The 14,405-nt window shown below is 49.1% G+C and overlaps 1 protein-coding gene across 2 annotated transcripts in view; it reads left to right on the plus strand.

Annotated features, from left to right (window-relative positions):
• Window positions 1-14,405, plus strand: part of CUL1 (cullin 1) — a 77,418-nt gene that overhangs the window by 29,127 nt on the left and 33,886 nt on the right. For both annotated transcript variants that reach the window (XM_036011005.1, XM_028526028.2), the window contains exon 2: window positions 3,720-4,023. In XM_036011005.1, the coding sequence (XP_035866898.1) occupies window positions 3,884-4,023 (140 nt within the window). In that variant the 5' untranslated portion in view covers window positions 3,720-3,883. The remainder of the gene's footprint in view (window positions 1-3,719; window positions 4,024-14,405) is intronic.

Genomic DNA, 14,405 nt, shown 5'->3' on the forward strand with positions numbered 1-14,405 from the left:
ATTAAAAGCTTTTTTTTAATGCAAGCCTAAAAACAGAAGCTGAGTGGAGTCTGCATGTAAACTGAGGTGTGCCTGTGGCACCACATCTCCATGCGTGGGATAGACACACAGTGTGTGTGATGAAAACCTGACGTTTTAACATGAAAAGGTGGTATTTGATCCCTTAAGAGCATCAGTGAGTCTTGGTGAAGGAGACGGACAACTGAGTCAGAAGTGCGGCACCCCGGGAGCAGGCCTGCAGGGAACATGGGCACCGGCATTGGGCTCAGATGTGCTGGGGGCAGGGGGGGGGGGGTGGCCTGTAGGAAAACCCACACTGACTGTTTTGTTGGGTGTGGAGGAGTGGTGTCTTAACCTTATCCTTTAGGCTGTTCTGATATTTGCAGTCCTTAGGTTTTTAATCCTTAGATTTTTTTTTTAATGTCAGGCTTTTTTAAAAATTCAGCTTTCTTAAATTTCAGACTGTTCAAACTGTTTGAATAGGTGTAATATTGATACAGCTAGGGCTGATTTGTTAGCTGTTTCAAACTATCAGCCTTTTTAATTGGAGCTCTTTGAGTTTCTGAAATTAATAAATAGGTACCAGTGAATCTGGATTTTATTCCTATGGCTCTTTTAGTGGTTTCCTGTTTCCTGACACCTTAAAAGTGAAAGAACCTGAAACTCAGACCAGAGTGTTGGGGGGCCAGCTGTGGCCCTGGCCCTCTCCAGCGGGCTCTCCACTGGCTGGGTTGCTTCTGGGAGTCAGTCTTCCCGTCCGTCAAGGAACGGTCCAGAACCATCCTTAAGGTTAACCTCTACTCACCTATGACTGTAATTGGCTCTTAGGATCAGATACTTCTGGTGCACAAATGCATGGTACGTAAAGTGAACCACTTACAAGTACATCACATGCCAGAATCTTACGGGTTAGTTTCTAAGAAATATGCTTTTCCCGTAGCATTGGTGTTCTGAAGGGGGCCCGGGTCTGTTCACTATGTAATAGTGCGTGGCCAGGGCCCAGGACAGGGCCTGGTGCATGTAGCTCCCCGCTGAGTATTTGCCAAGTAAATTATAATGGTCACTGAATTCCTGTGACTCTGAGAAGTCTGTTTAAGCTCTGTTAAACCATGTCTACGTTCAGTGTCACAGGTTCAATTCCCAGCCAGGGCACATGCCTGGGTTGCAGGCCACAGCCCCCAGCAACTGTACATTGATGTTTCTCTCTTTCTCCCTCTCTCTCTCTCCCCTCCCCCCTCCCTCCCTTTCCTCTCTAAAAATAAATAAATCTTTTAAAAAAAAAACTATCTCTACATTCGCAGTGACTAGGATCACATAAAACATTAATAATTAAGAGCAAGAAATAAACTTTTTAGTCTAAAATCTAGTATGTGAAAGAAAAAGTTTAGGAGAAACAAGATGGAATTTTGTAGCGATTCTAAAGGGGGGTTTGGGGCATGTTCAGATGCTCGATGGCACTGGTATATCCTTATTTCTAAATACTTTAAAAACATAGCTTTCAAGTACCGAATTTATTCTTTCACTTATTGATGCAAAACGTTGATTAGACTGTGTGCCGGGCTCTGGACGGGGTTCTCGAGGTCTGTGGTGAGTGGGAGAGGCGGCCTCTGTGCCCGGGGACCCCTCTCACCGGGGCAGTGAGGCTGGGGCGTGGGATTCCAACCTTGAGTGGGAGCCTCGAAGGGCCAGTCCTGTGAGATGGGTGGACCCAAGCCTGGTCTGGGAGCTCCCTCGTGGGTCTGACCTGGCTGGAGTGTGGCTGGAAAACAACTTGACGAAAAAGGAGAGGAACTTTTCGGGCAGCAACAGCAACAAATGCGAAGATTCCCGGGAGTGGGGAGGAGACCGGCATGTCTGAGAAAGGGGGGGTGGTCTGTGAGGCTGGGCCCCAGGGGACGAGGGGTGGAGTTTGGTGAGAGGCCCATGAGGGGACGGAAGAGATCTGATGGCGCCGTCGGAAGGACTTCTCTGCTTCGCGTGACCCTGCCCCCTTTCTGCCGCCCCTGCCGTTGCTCTCAGGGTGACGATCCAATCAGACCCATGGTCTTAGACTCGGCTGCCTCGCGAGGAGTGGATGGGGAAGTGGTAGGTCTCTGACTCGTGGATAGGTGGCTTTGACACTTAGTTAGTAAGATGTGCACCAGTGGTGGAGAGTGGCGTTTGGGGCCCTTCTGGAGCTCAGTGTACATCTGTTGGGCTTGAGACATCAGCAGACATGACCACGCCACTTGGGTGTAGACAGGCCTGAAGTTCAGAGAAGAGTTCTGGGCTGGAGAACTTAAGTGGCAATTTCCCCTTGGGAGAAAATTAAGTGGGTGCCAGAGAAGCGGACGTGGGTGCACACAGGTGATGCCACCAGGCGGTGCCACCCGCACAGAACAACCGGACGGCTGTCTGGCGGGTGTTGGAGTGATGTTCCCAAGGTGGACGGAAGGCAGCTCAGACTGGAGTTGTATTTAGGAAACATTTGCTGAATTGTTAGTTTCCTTAATACTTTGAGGGAAGTCTTGTTGGACATTTTTCTTTTCCACGTTTGAACATACCTGTTAGACTGTATGACATAAAACACTCTCAGGATCTGGGCTGATGTTTTGTTTTCATAAAACGTTAAGTCCAATAGCTTAGGTGATGAATACTAGAGATGACTTAGGTTTCCGCACTTCAGACTTAATCCCTAAACGTGACCTCCTGTGCCCAAGTTTACGAAGAGCCGTGACACCACTGAGGCTGCGACAGTGTGCGGGGATGACTCACACCTGCCCAGGCCAGGTCGACGACCTGTTCTTACTGTTCTAGACACCGTTTACCTCCCAACAACATTATTTCTGGCACCATCACAATAACTCGGTGCTGCTTAATGTCACATTAGAAACACTTATTTAAAAATCTATGTATTGTGATGTGATGTACAGAAATGATCCTTAAAGTACGTCTGTAGTGTGGCGTATGGACAAGTGCTGACTGGACTTAGTACAATATTGCGTAGCGAGGGTCCTTTGTCTATGGACCCAGGATCCTGGAACATTATAAATTGTATTTTGCAGTCGCTTCAGACACTTAGAAATAATAGCAGTTACCATTTGAGATCGATCTCCTAGTTACCTAGGAGATCGAGGTTCGGAGAAGGGAGAAGTTAGGTAAGTTACCCAAGACCGCATACCTAGTAGGTTGGGGTGAGCTTCAAACCCAGCTCTCTCTGATCTCAGAGCACATTCTAAATGTTCCTAAGTCTTAACACACCCCCGTCTAAAAAGAGAATGAGCATTGCCCTCTACCTGTAGCTTCACCTGTACTTGCATTTTGCCAACTGCTACGTGAAAAATTATAAAAATTCACAGATAACTAATGGGAGTGAATGGTTTTTCCTATTTATTAGCTATTTGTTTTTCATCTGGGGATTTTATTTTATTTTTCTTCCTTTCAGTTTGTCTTTCTGACTGTCATCTAAGTCAAGTAATACCCTTGAAGTTTTGACACTCTTAGAAGACAAAGGAAAGGCAGTATGTTAGTTGTCCCTGCGCAAGTTTTACCCAGCTTTTCTCGTGGGCACTAGTAGTCCTCAGGATTTCAGCTAAATGGGTAAAGAATCATATTTCTATAGACTTTTCAAATAATAGGAGTGTTTCCATGTACAAAGGTAACTCATCTTTGGGTAGCATGGTTCCCCCTGCCCAGGGTGTTGAGAAAGAATTGATTCATTCACTTTATGTCCCCTTCAGGTCTGCCTGCGATGAGATTTCATTCTCTGCAGTTAAGGGACATCCTCTCCGGGCTGCCGTGAATACACGTGGAATGATACTGCATATCTTCGTCTGATGGAGAATTAGCCGCACCGTGAGTGAGGACCGCCGCTGCACTGGACACTGCCGGAACACTGCTCACGATGTCGTCGAACAGGAGTCAGAACCCGCACGGGCTGAAGCAGATCGGCCTGGACCAGATCTGGGACGACCTCCGAGCCGGCATCCAGCAGGTGTACACCAGGCAGAGCATGGCCAAGTCCAGATACATGGAGCTCTACACGTATCCTGCCGGGGGCCGGGCGCGGTGGGCGCGGACGCCTGTTGGCTAGTGGGACCTGCGGGTTGCCAGACGCTCCCGCCGCCGTGCTTTCTCTCTCCCGTCCCGCCTGTGGTAGAACCCCGCGCTCGTTTTTGGCTTTAAAAATCAACTCATTGCCTCTCTCTGAGTTTTTTGAACGGAGTTGGAACTGCCTAGTTGGTGGTCTCAAGTTGTGCTGTTCAGTGCAATGGCCACAAGCTCCCTGTGGCTGCCTGCATTAGGAAGTCATTAAAATTAGATAATTAGGTAAAACGTTAGTTCCTGTGTTGCAGTAGCCACATTTCAGATGCTCGGTAGACAACAGACGACCTCTCTCTCAGCAGAAAGTGCCGTTGGAGCGCGCTGGTTAGGGCAGGGGCGCGTAGGTCCCCACGGGGCCGTGGGGAGGAGTGGAGGGGCTGCATCGGAGAAACAGTCTGGTGCACGGAGCTGACGTTTGCCCTCTGACCGGCCCCGTCTGGAGGGTTGCCGCGCAGCGCGGAAGTTCTGCGGGTGCGGTGTCCGGTCACCTTCCGCACGTTCGTTTCACGGTGCGTGGTGTGCGCCTCGGAGGTTGTGGAGAGTGGAAGAAGTTGAAGTTCAAGCTAACTTACTCGAGAGCAGATTGCCAGCTGATTTGCTGGTTCTAGGGTTTTGTTTTGTTTTTACAGTCTTTTTTTTTTTTAAGATTTTATTTATTTATTTTTAGAGAAGGAAGGGAGGGAGGAAAAGAGAGAAAGAGACATCAATGTGCGGTTGCTGGGGGCCGTGGCCTGCAACCCAGGAGTGTGCCCTGACTGGGAATCGAACCTGCGACACTTTGGTTCACAGCCTGCGCTCAATCCAGTGAGCTACACCAGCCAGGGCTTTGGTTCTAGGGGTTTAAAGTTGCTAGTTCAATGGATATCTAAGTTTAAATCAGTCAGCATCAATGATTGTCAGACTTGGTTATGTGATATTTCAGTATGCCCTCAGCTATGCTAATATTTTAGAATCTTAAAAAATAACATTAAATAGGTATGAAACTATACATTCTTTAAATTTAAAATTTATTGACATGTGACTATATACTCACAATGTACATATCCACTTATACTGTAGAACGCTTTTTAGAAAGGTAGCAGCATTATTGACTATCGCTTACATACTCTAAACGTCGCTCTCTTACAGTGCACAGTGCCACAGTGCTCAGTGCGCTCCGCTGTGCAGCCGTAACCACTGCCTCATTTCAGGGCAGTGTTGTCACCCCTCAAAGAAGGCCTGTACCTGGGAGCAGTCACTCTCCGCTCTCCTCCCCAGCCCTGACCCACATCCTGTCTCTCGGACTTTGCCTGTTCTGGGCATTCTATGTACGTGGAATCACGCCGGGTGTGGCCTTCCGTGACTGCCTCCTTTCACTCAGGATGACGTGTCCGGGCTCATCCTTTTTGCAGCAGGTGTCAGGCGCTCTTCCGTCCTCCTGGCTGAGCTGTTTGTCCGTTGGCCAGTGGTGGCGCCTGGTTGTGCCCGCTGGGCTGTGCGGGACAGTGCGGCTGTCGGGAATGCTGTACGGGACGATGGGCTGTTAACGCAGCCTGAATGGTTTTCCTGGTTTCCAATTCAGAATGGCAACGGAAAGGAAGGGAATTTGGAGAAAGAAAAGGAGGTCCCAGAGCTTCTGCAGTCAGGAGGGTCTTGTTCGCTTAGCTTTGTTTCTGGCCCTTCACAGAGGCTCCCTTTCCTCCCGCAGGCCGAAGCCCCGAGCCCTGGCTCCCGCTCGCTGCCTGTCTGTGGAGCACCGCTGTGCGGTCCCAGTGCTCTGCCGTGCCCCACGTGTGTCTGTGTAGTCGTGGTGCAACTGAGCGTTTTCCTTTTTGCAGGGAAGTGATGGGAGTACTCCCATGCACGTGGGTAGGTGACAGTCGGTTTCCTTACTTTTGAACTTGAAGTAGGAAATGAAATTTATCATCATTTTTGGACACCGTTCTATTTCTGGTGTCAGGCCTGGCTCAGGGGACAGGCCTGGGTCCTGCCGTGGAGCAGACTCTTAGGGAGGGAGTGCGGCGCGAGGCGGGGTCCCTGTGGCCTGGCTGTAGCGCCCTCTCTCAGTCCTGTCCAGACCCCCGGCTGTCTGGTTTTGCAGGGTCCCAGGTCTCCTGCCCACATTTCCAGGTCAAAATCTTCCTTGTCTTCTTTTCTTTCTTCCTGCCGTCATCGTACACCTTGAGTCATCGTTTTAGCTTCCCTTGGAATCAATTTAAACTTCTGTGTTGGTGTCTTTCTCCTTTTTCTGTCTGCATAAGTTCTCATAAGCTTTGAGGTTCTGTTCTTCTCCTTGCAGTGCTGTGAGCTGAATTAGTTTATTCTGTTTTGTTAGCCTGTCTTTTCAACATCTTTTTCTCCAACCAGTACAGCAAGGGTCACACTCGACTTCACTAGCAAGTTACCACAGCAGCACCTTCAGGATTCGCATTTAACCCGTGCCCTGACCTCAGTGGCACAGTTCAAGGTCCCTGGGCGGGGCTCGACGTTGTCAGTGGGCACACAGGGAAATGTTCAGCCTCATAATTATTAAGGAAATGAAGAATTAAAAAAAACTTGAACCTATCCGGGTGAAAAGAGTTTTAAAGAAATGATTATGGCCAGTGTTGCCAAGAGGGGAGGGAGCAGGAGCTCTGCCGTCCCCTGGGAATGCTAGTTTGCTCGGATCTTCCTGGAGGGAAATTCAGAAATGTAAAGACATAAAACATTGCTCTGGTCCAGGTGTTTTTTTGTTTTGTTTTTTCAACTTTTAATTCTGTCCTAAGGAAATAGTTGTATTCAAATGGTACGTGCAGAGCTATTCAGAGTACTTTGGTAATAGGAAACGGTGGGAAGCAACCTCAGTCCTTAACCATAAGGATTTGGTGTTTAATGGCCATAAATAGTCATTAAAGCATATTAAATAATCATCGATATGTAGTAATGTTTGCAGTGAGAGAGAAAGCAAGTTATAAAACGGTGTATGTACTGTGAACCCCCAGCACACCCTCTCTACTTTTGAAAAAAATTTCTCTAGCACCACTTAGAAAGAGGTGACTTTGTAGGTATTGGCTTAATTAAGGATGATTTTTTTAATGACCTATGCTTTCTAGATTTCCAGTATATAGTGTGCATTTTAAAGTGCAGTTTATTTTCCTTATGCAAATGTTAAGCTGTCTCTACTTTTCACTCCTGAGCTGGTACTATTAAAGCAGTTTGCAGGATTGAGAAATTGTATCTGTCCTTGAGAAAACCTACAGAATTTATAATTATACTGCATAGTTGCCTCTAGAATTGAGTGTTTGTTTTTTATTAGTAGGAATATGGTATGTTCAGCTTCTTATTTTTTATTCATGATATGTACACATAGAGCACTGTATTTGTAAACAAATCTCAGTTTTTGTTTTTGGAATCTGCTGCTAGGTGTGAACTGATTTGCTCTGTCGGGGGTAGTCCCGTTCAGACTCCTGCCTGCCCGCAGCCTGGAGCAGACTGAGCTCCATCACAACTTTGCGGACTGCTGTAGCGGGTGCGGGTGGGCCCGCTGCTCTGGCTGGTTTGTACAGGTGGTCCGTGTGGTGGCGTGTAAGAATGGGAAGTATTTTTAGTTTAACTTTTAGTGCAAATCTTTGCAAATGATCTTAGTACAAGTTTGTTGTTGGAATTTCCACTCTTTAAAGTCCCAGTTCCATAAGAAGTAGCAGTAGAAAATGGTTCTGCTTTTGTTTAGTTTTGCTTTTTTAATTGCATTAACTTTTAGAAAGTGAAAATGGATTTTAAGTTTGGTGGTAACTGAAAGTCTCAAATTGGTTCCCCTTGCCACGTTAGATGAGGCCCCGTGGTGTGGGGTCACGGAGACAGCCGGACCTCTGCAGTGTCTCCAGAGCCTCTGTGTGTCACCCAGCGTGAGGCCGTGACCACTCCCAGAGCAGGAAGGCCTGCCCGGCCCCGGCCCCTGGCAGGGGAGGCGTTTAGGAAGTGTCCGTGAGAAGATGAGCGAGCGTGTGTGGCATTGCCGAGATCCCTGCGCATTCAGTGGGACCCCCCCCCCCCCATCACACACACACACACTGACTGGTCCCTGTAGCCCTGCAAAAGGCGTGCCTTGGCACTCAATTGAACAGCCCCAGGGTGCTGAGGCATTCGGCCTGTCTCGGAGGCAGAGGCAGGCCTGGCTCTTCACCACAAACTGCCACTCCCCACACCGTCCCCACCTGCCTTCAGGGAACCCGCAAGAGGACCAGGTGTTGCTTCCAAAGACGGCTTCCAGCGCCCCTTCCAAAAGAGCCTCCAGTTTTAAAGGTCAAATATGTGGGTTTGCCAGGCCTTAGTATGAAACAACTAACCCAGTGTCTGCTGAATGAAGCATCTTTTATTGCTTTTTACATTTTTAGTTTATTTTACCTCTTGGTGGTTTTTCGTTTCCTTATTTCTTCTATATTTAACTTTTCCTCTTTTTAAAAAGTTTTAAAAAGATTTTACTTCTTTTTTAGACAGGGGAAGAGAGGGCGAAAGAGGGAGAGAAGCATCAATGTGTGTGAGAGAAACATCAGTCAGTTGACTGGTGTTTCTCTCGCACACTCACACCTGGGGATCCGACCCACAGCCCAGGCATGTGCCCTGACTGAGAATCGAACCGGCGACCTTTCAGTTCACAATCTGGTGTTCAGTCACTGAGCCATACAAGCCAGGGCTTAATTTTTCCTCTTAATCTGTTTTGTTTTTGTTTTAAAAATATTTTTGGATTTGACCCTTTTCCTCCTAAATATTGATCATATTTGTTTTAATACTCATCATAGAAAGTAAATGATCTATTAGCAGATAATGGTGCCCATGTTGGAATGGTAGGTGGCAGTGTGGCCTGTGCGGGGACGGAAGGAGCCCCAAGTCCTACGGACAGAGCAGCCGGAGGCCCGAGCGGGAGCTTCCCATCCCAGAAAACCGAGGCCGGGGTTCGGGAGCGCGCCCACTGCAGCGTCCTTCAGCCGAGGCCCGGCTGCCCCTTCCGACAGGGCGTTCGACGGCCGTGGCGCCTTCTGTCTGGCAGCTCCCAGGGGTCTGCATTCTTCTTTCCCGGGAGAGTTTCTCCATGCGGTGTGGCTGGTTTGAAGCCGAGATGAGAAAGCGAGGAGGTGAAGCTGGCCCCGCCGGCTCTGCCCAGGGTGGGCCGTGCTGCTGCCCTTGGTGCCATTCTTGTGGGACAGGTGCCCCTGCCCCCTCAGAAGCACACCCCTGTTTGCATGCAAACCGTGTCGGCGTCCTCCTCGCGGAAGCAGCAGGCGCGGGTTCCTCGGGCCGGCGTCTCGCACGAGGCGCAGGCCAAGGCTGCGCTCTTCCACGGCTGGACACAGCTACGCAGTGCGGGGGCCACGGCTCTCTCCTGGAAACACCGCGTGGGCTCAACAGGAGATGCGTGTGGGGGCTTTCTAGCGTGCAGTCTGTGGTTTCTGGGCAAGTGACCCTGCAAAACGGGAGAGGGGCAAAAAGGCACACGGGGGAGGGCCCTGCCCTCCGCGTCGTACGTCCCAGCCACCCAGGTAGCCCGGCAGCTGCCCGGTGGGGTGCCTCCGCCCCACTGGGTGCCTCCACCCGAGGCTTTATCCACGCCTGCACAGAGCAGATGGGTGCGTGTGTGTGGTTTAGAGTAATCTTCGACATGGTGTCCTAGGGGAAGGAAACGTGTCTGTAGGGTTTTTATCTTTTCTGTACGTACGGCTCCCTGGTCATTGATCCTGAAAGCGAACGTAGCCTGAAACGTCCCGGGGAGGGAACTGAACGGCCTCCTGACGTCGCGTCCCTTTGGGCCCGCACCTGACTGCCTGCGAGTGTCCAGTATGGCCAGGAAACGCCCGCCTGTGCCGGAGACCATGGGGGCGTTCAGTCCTCCGTGACTGCTTTGGTAACGTTTGGACGTGAGTCAGGAATAGGAGTTGCCTGGACAGCTGGTTCTCTCACCTACCTGCCGTTAGAGGTGCTGAAACCAGAACTACTTTTGGCAGATGGCGCTCCAAATGCGTGATGTGTTTATTTCTAAAAATTCATAGTTGGGTCGGGGTTTGTTTTGGTTTTTTTGTTTTGTTTCCAGTAAATTTTAGGATTCTGACCTGGATATTGAAATTTTGTATGCTATTTTACTTCCTTGTTCTGTAGCTATGTGTTCTGGCTTACGGTTTTATTTTTCTGTTACATTTCAGGTGTTGTTATAAGCTATAACTCACAGGCCTGCTCAGGTGACGTGGAGAGGGTGTGCGCGTGTGAGGTGGCGTGTCCGCGATGGGGAACGCTGACGGTCTCCCTTTGTCACCAGCGTTGCCCGAAGGGTGGTGTGGCCGCTGGTATCGCAGAGGAGATGCTGGGGGGAGGGAGGTTTCGATGCTGCCAAGGCTGGAAAGTTTCAGGAACCCACAGGGTTCGTGCGGACCTCAGGGATGACGATGGACAAGGAGGGGAGGATGGGAGGTCTTGCCGGAGGGAGAAAGGGTGACCGTGGAAGTGGGAAGTGACATTCTCTGAGGACACCTTAGGCAGCTCGGAGAGCTCTGTGCAAACAACTAGATGACTTGGGTAGTACAGCCGGCTTGAATAAAGGATGGTGCCAGGTTCTAATGGTGAATCTTGAAAATCAGGTGAGGTAGGCAGCGCCTGGGGGGTGAGGGGCAGGTTCAGAATAGTCTTCTGCCCCCAAGTACAGAACACGTGACAGCCAACAAAGAGCCTGTGTCCCAGGTGGAACTGGTGCTGGTGTTTAGGACACTTGGATGGGGCCATCTCAGAATTGAGGGACGGGGTCTGGCAGAGGTCGGCTGAACAGGAGCTATCGGCAGAGCCCATGGTAGAAGGTGAGCAGTCAGAGTGTGATGGGGCTCCGGTTCCACACGCAGATACAGTGCTGGTGCTGGAGACGGTGCAGTTCTGGGAAGACAGGAGCCCCTGAGAAGTGAAGCCACTTACCGACATGGGGGGGAGGGCACGGCAGGGAATGGCCAGCTCCCAGATGGGTGAGACCCGGAGCTGGGGCCCACCAGCCCCCACAGGCCAGTGGTGTTTCCAGTCGGTCTTTCAGCAGCCTCACCACTGAGGATGAGTGAGTGTGAGAAAGGACAGGAAACACACAAACTGGAAGGGAACCGGAAGACCCCAGTGACACAGGGGACAGCAGAGTGTGTTAAAGGTGACCAGTGTCAGACCTGAGAAGCTTCTTACATCGCCGTGAACTGGGAACAGGACTGTAAGAAAACTCACAGTCTGAAATGGTAACTCACGTGCTAAAAAGGAAAGCAGGAGGATGGCAGGGAGACTTGAAAGGAAAATAAAAAGGCAGAAGGTAAAAGGTTTGGAGATCGAGAAGTAACCCAGAGGCCCAATATCTGACTGCTAGGTAGTAATTCTAGAGAGAAATGAGAGATTCTTAAAATGTATAATATTATGGAGAATATAACGGGAGATACCAAATCTGCAGTGTCCGAGCTAATGAGGAGAAAGAGGGACACCGGGACAAAAGAACGAAATCTCTGTGCAGAAGGAACTGGGAGAGACGGCAGAACCGGCGGGGTGAGGCCGAGAGAGCAGGTGGGTCCCTGGAGCAGTGCTGCCCCAGGTCCACAGCGGCCGCGGGAAGCCCTGGCCTCGAGTTCCCGCAGGGGCAGCGCTGGCAGGAGCCCGGGGCTGTCTTCACGAGGGCGGGGTAAGGAAGAGCAGCGAGGGTGACACCCGTCCAACCTGTGTGGCCTAGAGACACAGGCAGCCCAGAGCACTGTTACAGTGAGTCTCACACACAGGACCGGAGTCCTACGGGCTTTTTGTTCAGTAGTTTAACCCTAGCCCTAACCCTAAGGCTTTATGTCTTTGTTTTTAGTTTTAGGTAATAAAGTGTTTATAATTATCTTTGGCTGATGACATCAGAGGGTCAGCTGGTTTTGTGTATGTATTTTTTTTTAATCCTCACCTGAGGGCATGCTTATTGATTTCGGAGAGAGGGGAAGGGATGTGGGAAGAGGGAGAGAAACATCGATACGTTGCCTCTCCCACGCTCCCGGCCCCAGGGACCAAACCTGCAACCCGTGCCTGTGCCCTGACTGGGAACTGATGCTGCAGCCTTTCAGTTTGCAGGACGATGCTCCAACCCACCGAGCCCCCCCCGGTCAGGGCTTGAAGATGATACTTTATTATGTCTTAGACTTGTCTACCTTTTATTATAGAAAATTTCAAACAGAGAGAACAATTGAAAGAATTTTATAGCGAAGACCCCTATTCTACAGTTAACATTTTATTGTACTTGCTTAATGGCATAGCTCTCTGTCCTGATTCCCCCTATGGATCCACCCATCTTAGTTGATATAGTTCAGAGCAGGGGTGTCAGACTCATTTTCACTGGGGGCCTCGTGGGCCTTGCGGTTGCCTTCAAAGGGCTGAATGTAATCTTAGGACTGGATAAATGTAACTGCTCCTTAACAGTTAAGCGAGAGCTCGGCGCTGCTGCCGGGTAGAAAGGAGGTGCCGGGCGGATAAAACAAGGTGGAAGGCCGGGTTCGGGCCGCGGGCCTTGTGTTTGCCACCTGTGCTTTAGGGTAAGCTGTAGACCTTCAAGCACTTCGCCCTAAATACTTAGGCAAGTACCTCGTTCGAGTTTGATATTCGTTTATGGTTCCCATTAGCAGTGTTTCGACTGGCGCACTTGCCTGTGCGCCCTAAGGCTGTGCCGAGACGGAGAGAGAACGTGATCGGCCCCACAGGAGGTTCCCTGGCGCTCCCAGTCTGTCTGCCTCCCCCAGGGCTGCCTCGCGGGGAGGAGGTACAGCGTATGGACCCCTTGGGGTGAGGCTGCCTTCGTTCAGGGTGCTTTTGAGATTGGCCCCCAGTACAGCAAGTATCACCAGGTTTTCCGTTTTCACTGCTGGGTGATGTCACGTTGTGTGAGCACAGCAGTGTTTTCGTCCATTCTTCAATGATAGAGACCTGCCTGGGCTGTTTCTGGGTTGGGGTGTGATGAACGGAGCCGCCACAGGCAGTTCTTTCCGTGGGTGTAACGTGTGCGTGTCTCTTGGGTGGATACATAGCAGTGGGCTTGCTGGGTGGTCTTTGTATGGATGGAAGTACTAGGTTGGCCAAAAAAGTCTGTTTAGTTTTTTCTGTGAAGTAAAAGACATTTTTCATTTTTACCAATAACTTCATGGATTTTGATATTTTGAGTTGCAGATGTGCCTGTTACAATCTGTGTCACGTTCGAAAACACGTAAAGCAATAAAGTAGGGAAACGTCCACGGGAGTGACAGAGACCAAATCCTGAGGTCTTTGCCCCCAGGTGCAGTGGAGGGAGGCGTGGGTTGGGGGGGGACACGGTGACCTCAGTTATTCTCCGTTATAACTGGGCTACTTTATTTCCTAAAACGTAGTGGGGATTTGGATGAAATGAGACAAGGCTGGGAATAGTGAGATTTTCCCAGATTGGATCATGAGCTGATGAGTTCATCGTGTATTATAGCCTGTGATTCCCTCTGCACTTGAAACATTTAGTGAAGTGACTCATTGTTCTAAGGCATGGTTCTTTGATTACTACTAAGGTTAGGAACTTGGGGAGGAGGGGTAGCCACTAATACATACTCCTTTTAGCTTTTGGTTTTCTGCTGGAATACTGTGCCCATGTTTCTATAGAGATTGTTTGCATATTGTTTTAAATTACCTTAATTTATTAAAGATAGCAACAGCTCATTTATCTTTTACTTACAATATTTTCAAAATTTCAGATTGTTTATGGCTTAGAAAGGCCTTTTCCAAACTGAGATCTGGAAAATATTCTTGTGTATTTTCTTTGTTTTATGGTTTCAGTTTGTATATTTTCTTAATCTATTTGTAATATATTTTGGAATATGGACTATTTCTTGAAATCTCTTCTTACCATAATGCCATTTATTGAATAATCCTCCTTTGCCCACTGGCTTGAAATATCTTTATATACTAAATTCTTAAAATATACCAAAATATTGTTTTATTGATTCTTTTTCTGTCTGAACCAGTGTCAGCAAGTAAAATACATGCCAATGCACTGCAGTGGTTTTAAAGGTTGTAACCCAGAATGGCTCTCCGCCTCATCCACCCTCATTTCCCTGTCCTTTTCGCCACTCCCTTCCCAGAAGCAGCTAGTGTAGACTTGAGCTGTTTCTTGGGATTTTCTGGGGTTGTGTTGTTTTTTTTTTTTTTTACACATCTTCGTAATTCTCAGTAGTACCTGTGTACTGCCCTAGTGGTTAACCATGTTAAGCATCTCTGACTTTTCTGTTGGAATAAGCAGACTTGGTCTCTGCCTGCCATGTCTTAAGCTTTGCATCCTTCATCCTTAAAGTGTAGCTTTGTTTAAATCTACCTAT

The sequence above is a fragment of the Phyllostomus discolor genome, chromosome 10, assembly GCF_004126475.2.
Source record: "Phyllostomus discolor isolate MPI-MPIP mPhyDis1 chromosome 10, mPhyDis1.pri.v3, whole genome shotgun sequence".
NCBI classification, from domain to species: Eukaryota; Metazoa; Chordata; class Mammalia; order Chiroptera; family Phyllostomidae; genus Phyllostomus; species Phyllostomus discolor.